Raw genomic sequence first — 14629 nt, forward strand, 5'->3', positions numbered from 1 at the left:
ATTTTGTTTTTGTTCGGTTTGTTTATTTATTAATTTGTGTGCATCCCCCCCACACAGTACTGTTCTTACTTTTCTTATCAACATAAATACTTGTTGTTTCCAAAGCATAATGCTCTAAATACACATTATATATGGTATTGACTGCATAGATGTGTAATTTTTAGTCTGAACGTATTATTGACATTCTAGATGAGACATTTGCCTGATAACTTTAGTTAATCTGTTACAGAATAATTTACCAGGAGCTTGCTGTAACTTTACAATGTTTGTGGTGTTATTTCTTGTGTCATGTTCTGTTTTCGCCTTCATAATATTTTCAAACACTATCAAAATCTATTAGAAAGAACCCCAGAGGAAACTCCACTGTCAACTAAATAAATGAAAAAGGAAAAAGTTATACTTGTAGGAAGAAATAAAAAAAGACCTTCTATGCATGTTTAATCACCCAGACAAAAATTTTGTGGTCGTGCTTTTGTCCTATTTGGAAATAAAATGTATTCTTTAGTTTTGCATCTACATACTGTGATCGTGGTCCACACTTTAATTTCACTTAACCTAATTAAAGAGTTCAGCAGCATTCATTTTAGTCCCATCTTTTAATAATTTTTTTTTTTTATTGTTTGTTTGTTTTTTAATTTGCATGTTCTGTGACATCAGAGAGGTCAAACTCAACCAAGCCTGGTTCCACAAACACCACTCCTCTCATAACATAGTTCTTTATGTCTTTGTAAGCCACTAGCCTAAATTCTCACATTTAAAATACTTACAGGTCAGAGATGTTGAACCCAGTACTCGACAGGCATGGGTCAAAACAGGGTAAGTTATACATAGTGTTGTATTGGTGAAGTTTGGTTAGATTAAATAAATTTGTATTTTAAACCTAAATAAAAACTGTTTTGCTTGTTCCGTAGTGGAGGCTCTGGTCTGTATGGAATTGACAGTATGCCGGACCTACGTAAAAAGAAGCCTATCCCATTGGTCAGCGATGTGGTCAGTACTCACCTATTGTTTATTTTCCTATAAATACACCGTATTTTGTATCTCATTCAGTTTGTTTTGTTCTTTACTGTGAGTGTTTCTGTAAATGAGACCAGTACAACAATAGTTTTTGTTTGTTTGTTAGTTTTTCTTTTACACTGAATTTGGGATGGAGTTGTTTCAAAGAATGGAGACAAATATGAAATCAGCCTGCTAATGTCTCTCTCCCTCCTCTCTTAAACCCAAAATTATTCCCCACAACTCTCTTGAATGCATTCACTCTCCTTGGTCAGGCTATGGTAAGTTATAGAACCTAGTTGACACTCCCTTTTCTACTGAAGTACAAAATAAACTAGGACAGTTAACAGTAGTCACCAGGCATAGTATGTTGATCTCTGCCATACTTCCTGTTTATTACAATTGAAGACATTTGCATGTGTCCTTTTGGTCCTGGGTTACTTTTCTTTCTATTCAACATTCCCATCAAAATACATTGCCAACAGGTCATTCCCTCACCTTTTGGTTAACGTTGTTTTTCTTCTTTTTGATCAAATTGACTGGATAGAATAAACTACTAACAAAGGCCTGTCTATGTTTTATAATGTTGACTTTGGGCTAACTTGCTTGGTACTAATAATACTCACATGGGTTCTCACCATATGGTAAGTGTTCATCAAGTTCATAGAATAAAGATAATAACAATTCTATTAACCACCTTTATAACTAACCCCTCAAACCTTTTAACTATATTGACTTTTATTGTTGCAGAACTGTTTTTCAGTGTGCTTGGTTGTGGGTTGTTTTGACTTTGTACACAAACTTTGCTGATTTTTTTTTTCTTTGTATTTGTCATGTTGTTCAGTCCCTTGTCCAAGCCAGGAAGGCAGGAATCGCATCTGCAATGGCTGCTCGATCATCAATTAAGGATGAGGAGCTGGTGAGTATGCGGGGGAAAAAAAACTTCTGCTTTGCATCTTGGAGATTGTCGGTTTCAAAAACTTCCCAGTGACACAGTTTTCATGGTTGTGACTCCATCGGCCTTTCAGCATAAGCACGTCCTTATAACTGATAAGGGGGTTTTTTTTGTTTTTGTTTCCCTGGATTAGGACTTTTAAAAATAGATCTTCTTCCTTCTGTAGAAAAATCATGTCTACAAGAAGACCCTGCAGGCTCTTATCTACCCCATATCTTGCACCACACCACATAACTTCGAGGTGTGGACAGCGACTACACCTACATACTGCTATGAGTGTGAGGGGCTCCTGTGGGGAATCGCACGGCAAGGCATGCGTTGTTCTGAGTGTGGTGTCAAGTGCCATGAAAAGTGCCAAGAATTACTGAATGCTGACTGTCTGCAGCGTGAGTACTAAGGAAATGTTTCACAGAAGTTTCCATCAGGGATCTGAAACTACATTTTTACGTTATCGGGAAGCTGTTTCATTACAATTTTGTCTCAAATGTTTAAGAATATTTTCCCCACATTAAAAATCATTTTTATTTAACTTGTAACCACTGAAGTGGCATATGTATATTTTTTAGTTTCAAGCCTTTTCGGTCTGTTTTTTCTTTTTTTTTTTTTAATAAATATTTAGGTGCGGCAGAGAAGAGCTCTAAGCATGGAGCTGAAGACCGCACTCAAAATATCATCATGGCCATGAAGGACAGGATGAAGATCAGGGAAAGGAACAAACCAGAAATCTTTGAGCTGATCAGGGAAGTGTTTGTCATCAGCAAAGCCATCCATGCACAGCAGATGAAAACCATCAAACAAAGCGTATTGGATGGGACGTCAAAGTGGTCAGCCAAGATCACAATCACAGGTATTTTGCCATCACAGCTCAACGACAACTTTGGAGCTATGTTACATGTGCTCTCTGTAATTTTTTATTGTTTCTTATGTCTTGGTTAGTTGTTTGTGCACAAGGACTTCAGGCAAAAGACAAGACAGGATCCAGTGATCCGTATGTCACTGTTCAGGTGGGCAAGACCAAGAAGAGAACAAAGACCATCTATGGAAACCTCAATCCAGTCTGGGAGGAAAAGTTCCATTTGTGAGTCGTTTCTTGGTTATGAAATCAAAAAGGGGGGGGGGGGTGTTGTGTTTGTTTTTTGTTTTTTTTTGTTCCTTGAGTGCTTGTTATCAGTAGTGCTATAAGTGCTCACCTTAATTACTCCCTTGTAGTATCTATCATCTTGTAACTTAATATTATTCAGTTTATGTTTCTTTTTTGCTCCTTTTTTTGTTTTGTTTTGTTTTGTTTTGTTAGTGAGTGCCACAATTCCTCAGACCGAATCAAAGTGCGAGTGTGGGATGAAGATGATGACATCAAGTCCAGAGTGAAGCAGCGTCTGAAGAGGGAATCTGACGATTTCCTGGGACAGAGCATCATTGAAGTCCGAACGCTGAGCGGAGAAATGGATGTCTGGTATAACCTGGGTCAGTTGGCTTTCTTGTCTTTTTTTAATAGACATCATGAAGAAAACTGTATAGCATATGCGGAGGGGAGGCAGCGTCACAGAACGCACAGTGTAAGTGGTCATAATGGGTCCTCGACAGCGCAATCTGAGAGGTAGTGTGAATATGACTTTCAAGTAAAGCTCAGCTAAATTTATTTATGTATTTATCTTTTTTGTTAAATGCATCAATACCTACTAAAACTCCCAATATCTACTCCCAATCTTTTGGTCACACCTTGTATCATGTTACCATGCCTGTTTATAACCTGGATCTCATCTGCTTGTTACATCAATTTCACATCTGTATGTTTTTGTTTGGCGCTAAAAGCCTTGCTTTCAGCAAGTCCAGTCTGTTGTTTGTACCTCATTAGTCACATCTCCTTTCCCTGCAGCAAACATATTTATACCCAGGCATGTTGCTTCCCTAAGGCCTGTGTTGGTCTGCATGAAAATACTAGCTTATTTGATTACATTTTAAATGAGTTTCTCCCTGCTAGCAAGAAGTTGTGATAATTTTAAGGAAAAAGTTTCACGATAATCCCCCAATTCTATCCCTAGGGTGTGCAGGCAGTTTCATTAGGATGATGCCTGAACAAAATAATTAACAAGTATACAGGATCTGATTTCTCAGGCCTGTGTGCTAGTCTACATGAGCACTAGTTGTGCAGCATGAATATATGTAGCTTGAATACCTCTCAGGATAAAATCTAATCCCAGTCTTGTGGGCAAACAAATGTTGTCTTTAGAATAATATTTCTGAATTACTGTCTCTGCGTCTTCGTATCTCTTCATATGTTGTATGTAAGGGTGAGGTGTTCACTTTTCTTAAGCACATTTTTTTGTTCATACTTGATTAAAGTGCTAAAATTGACCTGACAGCAGCAGTAATAAATCTTCAAGTGCAACAGCTTGTCACTGAATATGAATGTGCCCATAAATCTACCGTTGTTGTTGTTTTGTGTGGGGTTTTTTTGTTTGTTTTTTTAAGCTAGGAAATTTGACTTGCTTGGTTTAATATCTCCCTGAAAACTGTATGATCAAATATTTATTTTGATAGGTTTTATTATGAATTGGATTTGAATGCTTAATTAATGATTAATGATGTAATATACCTAGTTCATGAGAGAAAGGGGGGAAAAAACAAAACATTTTCACTATCTCTTTCTCCCTCCCTCTCTGACTCTCTTCCTTTCACCTCCTGATATGTGATTATCAAGTAGCAGCACTCCAGTCGGAAATCGACCACTCTAGCGACATGTACAAATTACCCCAAATGATTTGCCTGTCAGGGCAAATAGCAGGGGTGAGCCGCCAAGAACTCCACCTCCAGAAACACTCTAGCTCAAATGTCTTCTGTTATCAGGCACAGACTCATGCAGCCCATTGCCTTTGTTACACTCACTATCAGCTGGAGGACTTCTATTATCATCGCTGACTCTGGACGACCATCAAACTGTAGAAACAGAAGCCCTTACAATAGAATTGCCAAGCTAATAGTCTGTGATTAGGGTTGTGTTAACAGACCTAGTTTAGAGTGCCTTTGGTGTCACAGATTTGGACTCAAGTTATGAATCAAGACATTCCCGATGTGCATCTGATTGACTGTTTTGTACTTAAATACAGAGAAGAGGACAGACAAATCAGCTGTGTCTGGTGCCATTCGCCTCCAAATCAACGTGGAGATCAAAGGAGAGGAGAAAGTGGCTCCATATCACGTGCAGTACACTTGTTTGCATGAGGTATATGATTCACAGAATCACGATTAATTACCTAGACACGCTGGATATTCAGCAACTTCTCCACACAAAGGGTTTGCATAAGTGGTTGCAACCACTATTGTAGCTGTTTCAATGTGTTGCACAGATTGACTGCAGACGTGATAGATTTGGACAGGATTAAAGGCACAGTGATATTTCCATAATCCAACCTCTTCCCTGAAAAAAACAAATCAAATTTTGAATCAGGGCTAAAGGACCTGTGCTTATGAAACTGAAAATCCTATAATCTGTCAAACCAAAGCTTTTCAAGTCTGTATTCTACACACATCCAGTAAAAATAATATTAAGCGTAAATTGCAACAATCTCATCATATTTGTTTCAGTAAAAAGCCACCATAACTTTACCATCACTTCTCACGCTTTAGTGTTAGCTCTGAAGTTCATGTGAATTAGATCAAGTCTGTCCATTTCTTCCCATTACAGAACTTGTTCCATCATTCAACTGATGTACTTGGTCAAGGTGTGGTAAAAATTCCAGAGGCTCGTGGAGACGATTCTTGGAAAGTCTACTTTGATGATGTGGGACAGGAAGTAGTGGATGAGTTTGCCATGCGCTATGGGATTGAGTCCATCTACCAGGCCATGACGTGAGTCTAAAAACACAGTGAATTGGACTGTCTTCTTACCTGTCAATATGTGTTACCTCTTTATTCCCCATGTTCCTTTCCCTGTCTTTTGAGGTCATATCAATAAACCTCTTGGTGCCATTGTCATTCTCTGGCCTTCAGATGAGGTACAGTCAATTATAAACAGGGTGAGGATGGATGTGTCTCACTGCAGTGTCATCATCCATACAGATGACTATTAGCTAGGTCAATCATTCGCAGAAAAATGCTTCAGTGGGCTATTATTCAGTCTAAATGTGTCAGGTAGGTGATGGGCAGATAGCACGACAATTCCTAATAGAAATTGTCACGTGAAAACAAGAGCCTGTAGTACATGCAGACTGTCCAAATAAAGGTATTTGAACTGGATGCTGACATTATTGCAACAAAGTGTAAGCAGGTACACATTGTTGAAGAAGTCTTAAGGCCTCCCACCCAAGTACTTACCAAGCTTTGCATTTGCTACTCTATGCAGGCACTTTGCCTGTCTGTCTTCTAAGTACATGTGTCCTGGAGTCCCTGCAGTGATGAGCACCCTGCTGGCCAATATCAATGCCTTCTACGCCCACACAACAGCCTCCACCAATGTTTCTGCCTCCGACCGCTTTGCTGCTTCTAATTTTGGGGTTTGTACTACTGACACACACACAGACACAGTAAAGTACTTTGTTTTGTTTTATTTTGTTTTCTCTTCCTTTCTTCGCTATTGCATTTTATGCACAAATAGATTGCCAAACTTCTTTCTAATATAGGAACATGTTTTTTCCCCTTTTCTTCCCATACAGAAAGAACGCTTTGTCAAGCTCTTAGACCAGCTGCACAACTCCTTACGCATTGACCTTTCTAGTTATAGGGTGAGATTCTTGTATCACTACTAGTGTCTTGTTTTCTAAATGTACATGTCTAATATTTTTGTGCCAGTAAAAAACAAAAAAAAGAATTTTTTTCATCATCTGATCAATGAATATTTTTTGTGCAAATTGTGCCAACAGTCTTTGAAAAGTGTGAAAACTTGTAAACTAAACGTGTTTTTCTTCTTTAGAATCACTTCCCTGCCAGCAGCAAGGATCGCCTGCAAGATCTGAAATCCACTGTTGACCTTCTAACCAGCATTACCTTTTTCAGGATGAAGGTAGGTAACATTGCATATTCTTTATCTGTAGTTCAGCTTTGTAGTATCTTCTTATCAGTTTGTTGACTTGAATGTTTTTTCCCTTGAAGTTGTTGCCAGATATTGACAAGTTGATAAAATATCCCTTGTTTGCAGTCATCTACTGACTCTGTAGCTATCTTCATCTTCTTTCCAGGTCCAGGAGTTACAGTCTCCGCCCAGAGCCAGTCAAGTTGTGAGGGATTGTGTCAAAGCTTGCCTCAACTCTACATACGACTACATTTTCAATAACTGCCACGAGCTGTACAGCAGACAATACCAGCCTGTGGACACGGTGAGTCACACAGCTGCAGGATACAATGTGCAGCTATCAGACTCTGTAGCAGCAGGCCGGTGAATAAATGTTTCAATAAAGGGGCGACTATAATGTTAACTGTTTTCCTTTTGGTTTTTATTCAGAACAAGGAGGAGCTTCCTCTGGAGGAGCAGGGTCCAAGCATTAAGAATCTGGACTTCTGGCCCAAACTCATCATGCTCATTGTTTCCATCATTGAAGAAGACAGAAACTCCTACACACCTGTACTGAACCAGTGAGTCATGCAACTCTACTCCTAAAATATTCAAGCCGCTTGAATACATCAAAATCAGGTCTCCTTATTTTTAGGTTTTACTTCAACTGCAGTAGTTCAACAAAATGTTTTTCTTGATTCTTTTTCCAGAGATCTAGGACATTTTTATGGATGCTTGCATTAATTAAACTCAGGAATCCACTAGGTTTCACCTTGTCACATCTTCCCATCTGTCTCAGGTTCCCTCAAGAACTTAATGTAGGAAAGGTGTCAGCAGAGGTCATGTGGACATTGTTTGCACAGGACATGAAGTATGCTATGGAAGGTAGGTCTTGGTATTCTGGACTCTTTATAAGATTACTCTGCTGGGTTAGACTGTGGAGGTGCACTGTAGTTTGTCTGCTAGAAGTAAAGGAAAAAGCTGGAGAGTCAGGGTGTGATAACAAGCATATGAGAAAAGAAGCTCTGGGAACCTAAAATGACCAGAAGGGGAGAGGAAATACTGGGGTAGCAATGACACAATGGAACAGAAGAAGTTGGAGAGAATATAATAAATGTGCTAGGATTGAAAGCTGCTTATGTGTCCCTGGAGCCTCTCTGCACTTTTTCTCTATTATACTGTACTCCACAGCGCTATTGGTGTTCAGAGACACCCGGTTTTTATTCTAGCCCTTGTCCTCAAAATGAATCCCCTACAGAGACTAGTGTGAAATATCTGTTTCACAAAATGCATCAAAACACACAAGTGGCGCCTTCTTTATTTTCAATCTGAATAAACATGAAAAGTTCATAGATGGAGAGTTTGCTACAGAGACGAAACACTGAGTGCTTACGATTCAAAGCTCTAGCTGTTATTTTTAAGCATGTCAATAAAAAAGAACCTGCATCTGCTCATTTTAAGGCTAATCAATATTTTGTAAACATTTTAAAGTTCTCACAGTCTTTGATTGTATTACTACCTTATATCTGTGTAGCTGCAGTTCAAGCAGGCCACGCCATTGCTTGATATTAATACATCTCATCTCAGAAAAAACATTCAAAGCGAATAAAGCAAAGACTTTTAGAATTTAGTCACACCACATTCTACAGTGAGCAAATACATAAAATGGGATTAGTGTGTGTGTTCTTTCGTCTTTGTTGAGCATTAGGCCGTCAGAGAACATGTTTCCCAAAGAAAGCTTTTGGATTAGTCCGATTTTTTTTTTCCTTTAATAAGAGGATACTGTAGAATTATTTTACAAGTTCATTCAGAATTTAAGTGAAGAACAACGACATACACTAGAATTTAGAAACGATTTCATGTTAAGGTGGGGTTTTTTGGGGGGGGGGGGGGGGGGGCGGGGGTTGTATGCATTGGGGTTCTTTGAGGTTTTGTTACAATACTCAGATGTCCATATGCACCATATGATTGCTTCACCTTACCTTTTGGCTGTCTTATATTAGCTTTTACTAAAATGGGGACGTTGACTTTAATCTTCACATCCCTAAGTTCATATGGCTCCTTATGTTTTTAAACCGGCAGAGCATGAGAAGCACAGGCTGTGTAAGAGCACAGACTACATGAACCTGCACTTCAAGGTCAAGTGGCTCTACAATGAATATGTCAAGGAGCTGCCAGTGTTTAAGGGTGTTGTACCAGACTACCCATCGTAAGTGCATTTGACCTTTTCAGTGACAGGCACAAGAAAAGGCAAATGTTATTGCCTTTTTTGACTTTGATAATCCATCTAAACAAAGATAAAAGGAACTGTGTTAAAAAAAAACAAACATATTTGCTAATCTTTATTTCTCACTTTTAGATGGTTTGTGCAGTTTGTGCTACAGTGGTTGGACGAAAATGAGGAAGTATCTATGGAATTTATGAATGGAGCTCTGGAAAGAGACAAAAAAGATGGAGTAAGAAAACTAGAACTTACCCTTTGATATGATATCTCTACGATACCTTTGAGGTTCTAATTTAAAATAGTGCTGAACTGAAAAAAGTTATCTTTGTGTTTACAGATACAGCCATGCTATCAGCATGGGGACATTAAAAAGCTGCTTTAAAATCTTGTTGATGTTCTTTAACATTCTGCTTGTAGATGTTGTTTTATCTACTATATGAGTGTTGATAAGAAGTAAGTGTCATTTGTGCACTCATCTCAGTTCCAGCAGACATCTGAGCATGCTCTGTTCTCCTGCTCTGTGGTGGACATCTTCACCCAGCTCAACCAGAGCTTTGAGATTATCAAGAAATTGGAATGTCCTGATCCTAGGGTCATGGCTCAGTATAGTCGCCGCTTTTCCAAGGTAATGTACTCCACCCGATGATGACATTTAAAGTCAAACTAGCTTGATCGAGCTGCATGAAATATGGTGTGCATTTGTGTTTAACAATTCTAGAATTAATAAAGATTTGCTTTAAACTTCCAATGTTTCTGAAAAATGACCACGAAATATGAGGGAAAAAACTATTAAACCACTATAGCAATGTCTTGTGGGACATTTTGACTTTTTGCAAAAGAGAATTTTTATATTGCTGGATTAAAAAGAATTGTTGAACTAGGCATAACAGTTCCCCCCTGTGGAAAAGTCTGCTGAGAAAAATGTCCTACTTTAGAATTTGTTTGTCTCCTTGCTACAGAATACATTAAAGCACATTTTGGAATATTTATGTTGATTAGCGAAACCCCCGAAGTACAATATTATCCCCCTTTGAAGAGATAAGAGAGAAATTTGATTTTAAATAGCTTTTTTTTTTTCGTAAATGCCGTTTAAATGCCTTTATTTCTACCTGTCTTTACAGACAATTGCCAAAGTTCTTCTGCAGTACAGTGCCATGCTGACCAAGAATTTTCCATCTTATATTGACAAAGAGAAGATTGTAAGTTTTTTTTTTTTCCTGCCAAATTCTGCCATGTTTTTTTCAGCCAATTCTTCCAGTTGTGCTGAAAAAACATTTATTACATTGGACATGATACATAAAAAAAGATCACAAAATCACTCTTAACGTCTCTCTCTGTCTTCTTGTAGCCCTGTGTATTAATGAATAATGTTCAGCAGTTAAGAATCCAGCTGGAAAAGATGTTTGAGTCAATGGGTGCCAAACAGGTGAGTCTAAATATGATGGATATGAAGACATGATGCATGATGGTATCCGGTTTTGTTAATAAATTGGTAGCGTCACTCGTGTAGAAAAAAAGAAAAACATCAGTCATTCATGAAATTACATTTTAAATTTGCTGTACAACAGTTGCATTTGTGTCTTTCATGTGTCAGATTGCAATACAAGAAGCATTGGTGCGTACAGTAGTGGTAGTTTAGCTAATTTAAAGTAAATGGCAAATGTTAATGGATTAAGATGTGTTAAGATGTGACATAGTAGCATTTGCTTACGCTTTGAATATTATCTTATATTCAGATCTGTATGCTTAATGCCTGATGTGAAGCTGTCAGTGAAAGTGTAGCCCTAGATCAGTGGTTACAGTGGTTAGCCCTATGCTTCTTAATAGACAGAGTATTGAAGCAGAGACTTAATTTAGTCATGTCCTCCATATCAATATTGTAGCTAGAGCATTGAAAATCAATAGCTTTTCTCCTAGCTGTTACCTCCCCACTGCCTTCATTCCCTACAACATTTCTGCATGCAGTATCATAGCTATATGGAACCCTTTTTAAATTTTTTTTATTTAACTTATACTGTTGGAGTGATCGTAGGATGATAGCTGTGGGATGCTGTAGCCTATATTTCAACCAAATGTTTTCACTTTACAATTGAAGCAAAATGAAATCATAGAAGAGGAGGAGGAAGAAGAAGAAGAGGTACGGTTCCAATATAGTCTGGTCAGGGTGGATATTTATCCATATAAATGTACATCTTTCTAATATAATTAAATCATTTTCATGGTGTGCTGTGGAGCACCGTATTGATTATTTCCTTTATGCTGTGGCTTGAGTAGCAGGTTGCAATTGAGGATGAAGCAAAGGCTCCGGTGGGTATTGTGGATTGCAGCAGTTAGACTTTAACTAATCAATAATTAAATTTATTGTAATATATCATAGTTCAGTCTTGTTAGCCTGTAGTTTACATTGTGCAATATTTACTTTAAACCAGTAGTGTCATAATCTTATGTAGTCCACAACCTTCCTTTATCATGCAGAGTAGCTGAAGTACCCTCTCAAAGCTCTTGTGTGTCACAGTGAATGTTGATTTAGCTTCCTTAGCTTGTAGATCGGTTGCAATTTTGGGGGTGATTCCTTTTTTTAATATAAGTGTAACCTGCTGATTCCATTTGTTTTTTCTAAGAACTATCACTGAGCATATACAAACAGAAACATCTTCTCTTTGTTATAAAATCTTTTTAAAATATAAGAAGATGTTAAACGTTGTAAAAAAAAAAAAAGATACAAATAACAACGTTCTAGTTACTTTTAGCCTTTGTTAGCTTCTTTGAAGTAAGTCTATTCAGCTTGGTTAAGGTCATTTGAGTGTGTTATTGTGTTTGCTTTTACAAACGTTTTAATTGTGGTCTCCTTCCAAGCTGCTTTGGTGAACTTTGCGTCTAATGACGTGTTAGCCTGTAGCTGTTAATGTGTGCACATCTACTTGCCTGCGCGTGTTGCGCATATATTACAGTTCTTGACCTTCATTGGTGCGTTTGTTTTTGTAGTTTGATTGTCGTGTTTATTTTTAGGGTGATTCCTCAACATAATCATAGATGAAAGGCATTAACTGAAACATAGTGAATGCTCTGTGTGTGCGGGTGTCTCAGACTGGCACTTCCATTAATTACATCACTGAATATTGAGTAAAAGGAAAATAATTTGCATAATATTATTACAAAATCTTATTCCTTGACTGTGATGGGTCACTGACGGATTTGCTATATTTGTTATATTGATATATATATACATGTGTATATATGGTATATTTCTGCTCACATTCTGCAACTTCTGTCAGTGCTGTGCTACTGGAAACAGAATTTTCCAGAGGAACCTACCCAAGGGATAAATACAGTTTCATCTAATCCAATCTATCTAATCTAATCATATTTACCACCACCTTTTTATCACCTACTTTAACCCATGTGGTAGTAATAATAGGCAGGTAACCTGTATTGTGAATTATTATGATTATTTACAATATTGACTAGAAATAACAGGTACTTGTATTTTGCTTCATGTCTCTTAATGCAATTACATAAATAATATGTGATATTTTACTGTAAAACCAATATAATAGTGATAACAAATTAACAGTTAATTAAAAAAATATTAATTTAGCATAAATATTTCATTTAGCAATACCTTATCGACAACAAATTACCACAAATTCAATAGAAAGAAAGCCACAATGGATAGCTACTGAGCTTAACTGTCTGATAAACTAAATGCAGCAAAATGTGGTGTTGCTACTGCCCCATTTACTTAAATTAACACAAAGTTGGTATCAAAATAAAGACATTTCTTTTGCGGACTAGGAAACTTTAACTAGGAAAGTCTTAATATGAATATTTTTTAGCTTATTTTACCCATTACTCTCTTGCTAGTTGGCTAATAAAGCACTCACTCTTTTTTACAGTCCAGTTCAGCTCTTCATTCATTGAAGTGAACTTCTGTAATTATGGAAAATCTATTTCTTTGCACAGAGTAAAGTCAAAGTCATGTCTTTTGTTTTCTCTTTTTCTAGCTCAACTCTACATTAGAATGGGAGGCAAGTCCAATGTATATGTATACATGTTTACATGCCTGCATATACTCACTTGGAAGAAAAGTCTTTTTTTCTTTTTTCTTTTTTTAATATGGTGTGGCGGGTAATGATGAGCCTTACATATTTTGTGTGTTGTCTTTTAACCACCACTCATAGTTTGAGGAGAGTGAGGAAGAGGAAGAGGAAATAAGGGAGAAAATAGAGGCTGAGGTTTGTTGCAGTCCAGAATAGTTTTAACTTCATTCACTTTCAAGTCATTCTTGTGCTCCTATTCCCCCATTGTACTGTGCCTACTCCCAGCAACGGCAGTCATAATCAGTCCTACTGCAACAACAGTTCCTTGTGTTGATCATAGTGGAGTTGATTGAGTTTGTGTCATCAGTTGGGGTGGGAATCTTCCAGTGGCATTTTCCCTGGTTCTCTGCAAACCTGCTCTTATTCCCTGTTAAAGCATTTCGGAGTCTTCTGCTATTGCTTTCCTTTAATTCTTGTTTTTTCTTTGCAATTTCCCCTTTTTTAATGCAATAGTCTGACATGGAGAAGGTGGGTATCAATATCACACGCTTTTTCACTTTGAAAAACTTTCAGTATTTATAGTTGAATTTAAATTTTTATACATATTATTTGCCTGGTTGAAAAAGGGGGGGGGGAAAAAAAGTTTTTTGACCATTTTTTTTAAACTTTTGTTTATCTCTAATAAAAAACAAACAAACATTCCCATCACACAAAGATGGATGCACCAGTAGAAAAGGTAGGCAATCCTTTTTTCCACAACACCTTGTGGAATCAACCTCTTGTAGTTTCCCAGGTATTATAAATTATTCCGTTATTAACCGTGGTTATCTTCACCTTTCTGTGCCAATGTAGACTGAAAATGCATTTGAAGACAAAAAGGTGAGTGTAGGTACACAGACACATCCATTGTGAATATTTCCATACACGCCAAAAGCTGGAAAAAAAAATGCAGCATATGCAGCATCAATTCATTCCTAGCGCCTTTCCTTCCCTGCAGCCTCTCATCACGGTGCTTAGCACAACCCTCTGTTTATTCTCACTAATGGTGCTACCTAACCCTGACAAGCCATGAATCAAAAGGCCATTGAATCATTGACTTAATGAGCCACACCATGGCTTCATCCATATGGCTTAGCTCCCCTCCAGGCAGTGCTAATTTAGATGATGCCTCAGTTATACCTGAGTCAGATATACTTGAGTTACAGTAATTCAAGAATTTTTTCCCTACTTTTTCCCTTCAGCCTGTCCTTGTAAGTCTTATTGCTTGCAATACATCTACTACATTTTTTTTTTTTTTTTTTTTGGGGGGGGTGTAAATGTTCCACCTCTGGAAAGTTGAAGACTGCTGTGAAAAAAGTGTGATTGCTCTGATGTATGCGTGTGTAATTTCTTTTTCAAGGGTGTCTGATATTGAAATTACTGTGCTG

The 14629-nt window shown here is 37.5% G+C and overlaps 1 protein-coding gene across 1 annotated transcript in view; it reads left to right on the plus strand.

The window, feature by feature from the left end:
• Positions 1-14629, plus strand: part of LOC146705578 (uncharacterized) — a 64860-nt gene that overhangs the window by 44467 nt on the left and 5764 nt on the right. Inside the window, exons 13-41 of the mRNA XM_085463302.1 lie at positions 770-816; positions 912-990; positions 1272-1277; positions 1841-1915; positions 2118-2337; positions 2571-2798; positions 2888-3029; positions 3246-3415; positions 5059-5174; positions 5637-5800; positions 6294-6444; positions 6604-6672; positions 6861-6950; positions 7126-7263; positions 7389-7519; positions 7738-7823; positions 9021-9147; positions 9298-9394; positions 9644-9787; positions 10284-10361; positions 10511-10588; positions 10757-10777; positions 11258-11299; positions 11437-11469; positions 13167-13190; positions 13344-13397; positions 13716-13730; positions 13918-13938; positions 14055-14081. Coding sequence (XP_085319428.1) covers positions 770-816; positions 912-990; positions 1272-1277; positions 1841-1915; positions 2118-2337; positions 2571-2798; positions 2888-3029; positions 3246-3415; positions 5059-5174; positions 5637-5800; positions 6294-6444; positions 6604-6672; positions 6861-6950; positions 7126-7263; positions 7389-7519; positions 7738-7823; positions 9021-9147; positions 9298-9394; positions 9644-9787; positions 10284-10361; positions 10511-10588; positions 10757-10777; positions 11258-11299; positions 11437-11469; positions 13167-13190; positions 13344-13397; positions 13716-13730; positions 13918-13938; positions 14055-14081 — 2673 coding nt within the window. The remainder of the gene's footprint in view (positions 1-769; positions 817-911; positions 991-1271; positions 1278-1840; positions 1916-2117; positions 2338-2570; positions 2799-2887; positions 3030-3245; positions 3416-5058; positions 5175-5636; positions 5801-6293; positions 6445-6603; positions 6673-6860; positions 6951-7125; positions 7264-7388; positions 7520-7737; positions 7824-9020; positions 9148-9297; positions 9395-9643; positions 9788-10283; positions 10362-10510; positions 10589-10756; positions 10778-11257; positions 11300-11436; positions 11470-13166; positions 13191-13343; positions 13398-13715; positions 13731-13917; positions 13939-14054; positions 14082-14629) is intronic.

This window comes from Copadichromis virginalis, linkage group LG7 (assembly GCF_057382275.1).
Source record: "Copadichromis virginalis isolate Kocher_CV1m ecotype Utaka linkage group LG7, C_Virginalis_male_GT1.1, whole genome shotgun sequence".
NCBI lineage: Eukaryota > Metazoa > Chordata > Actinopteri > Cichliformes > Cichlidae > Copadichromis > Copadichromis virginalis.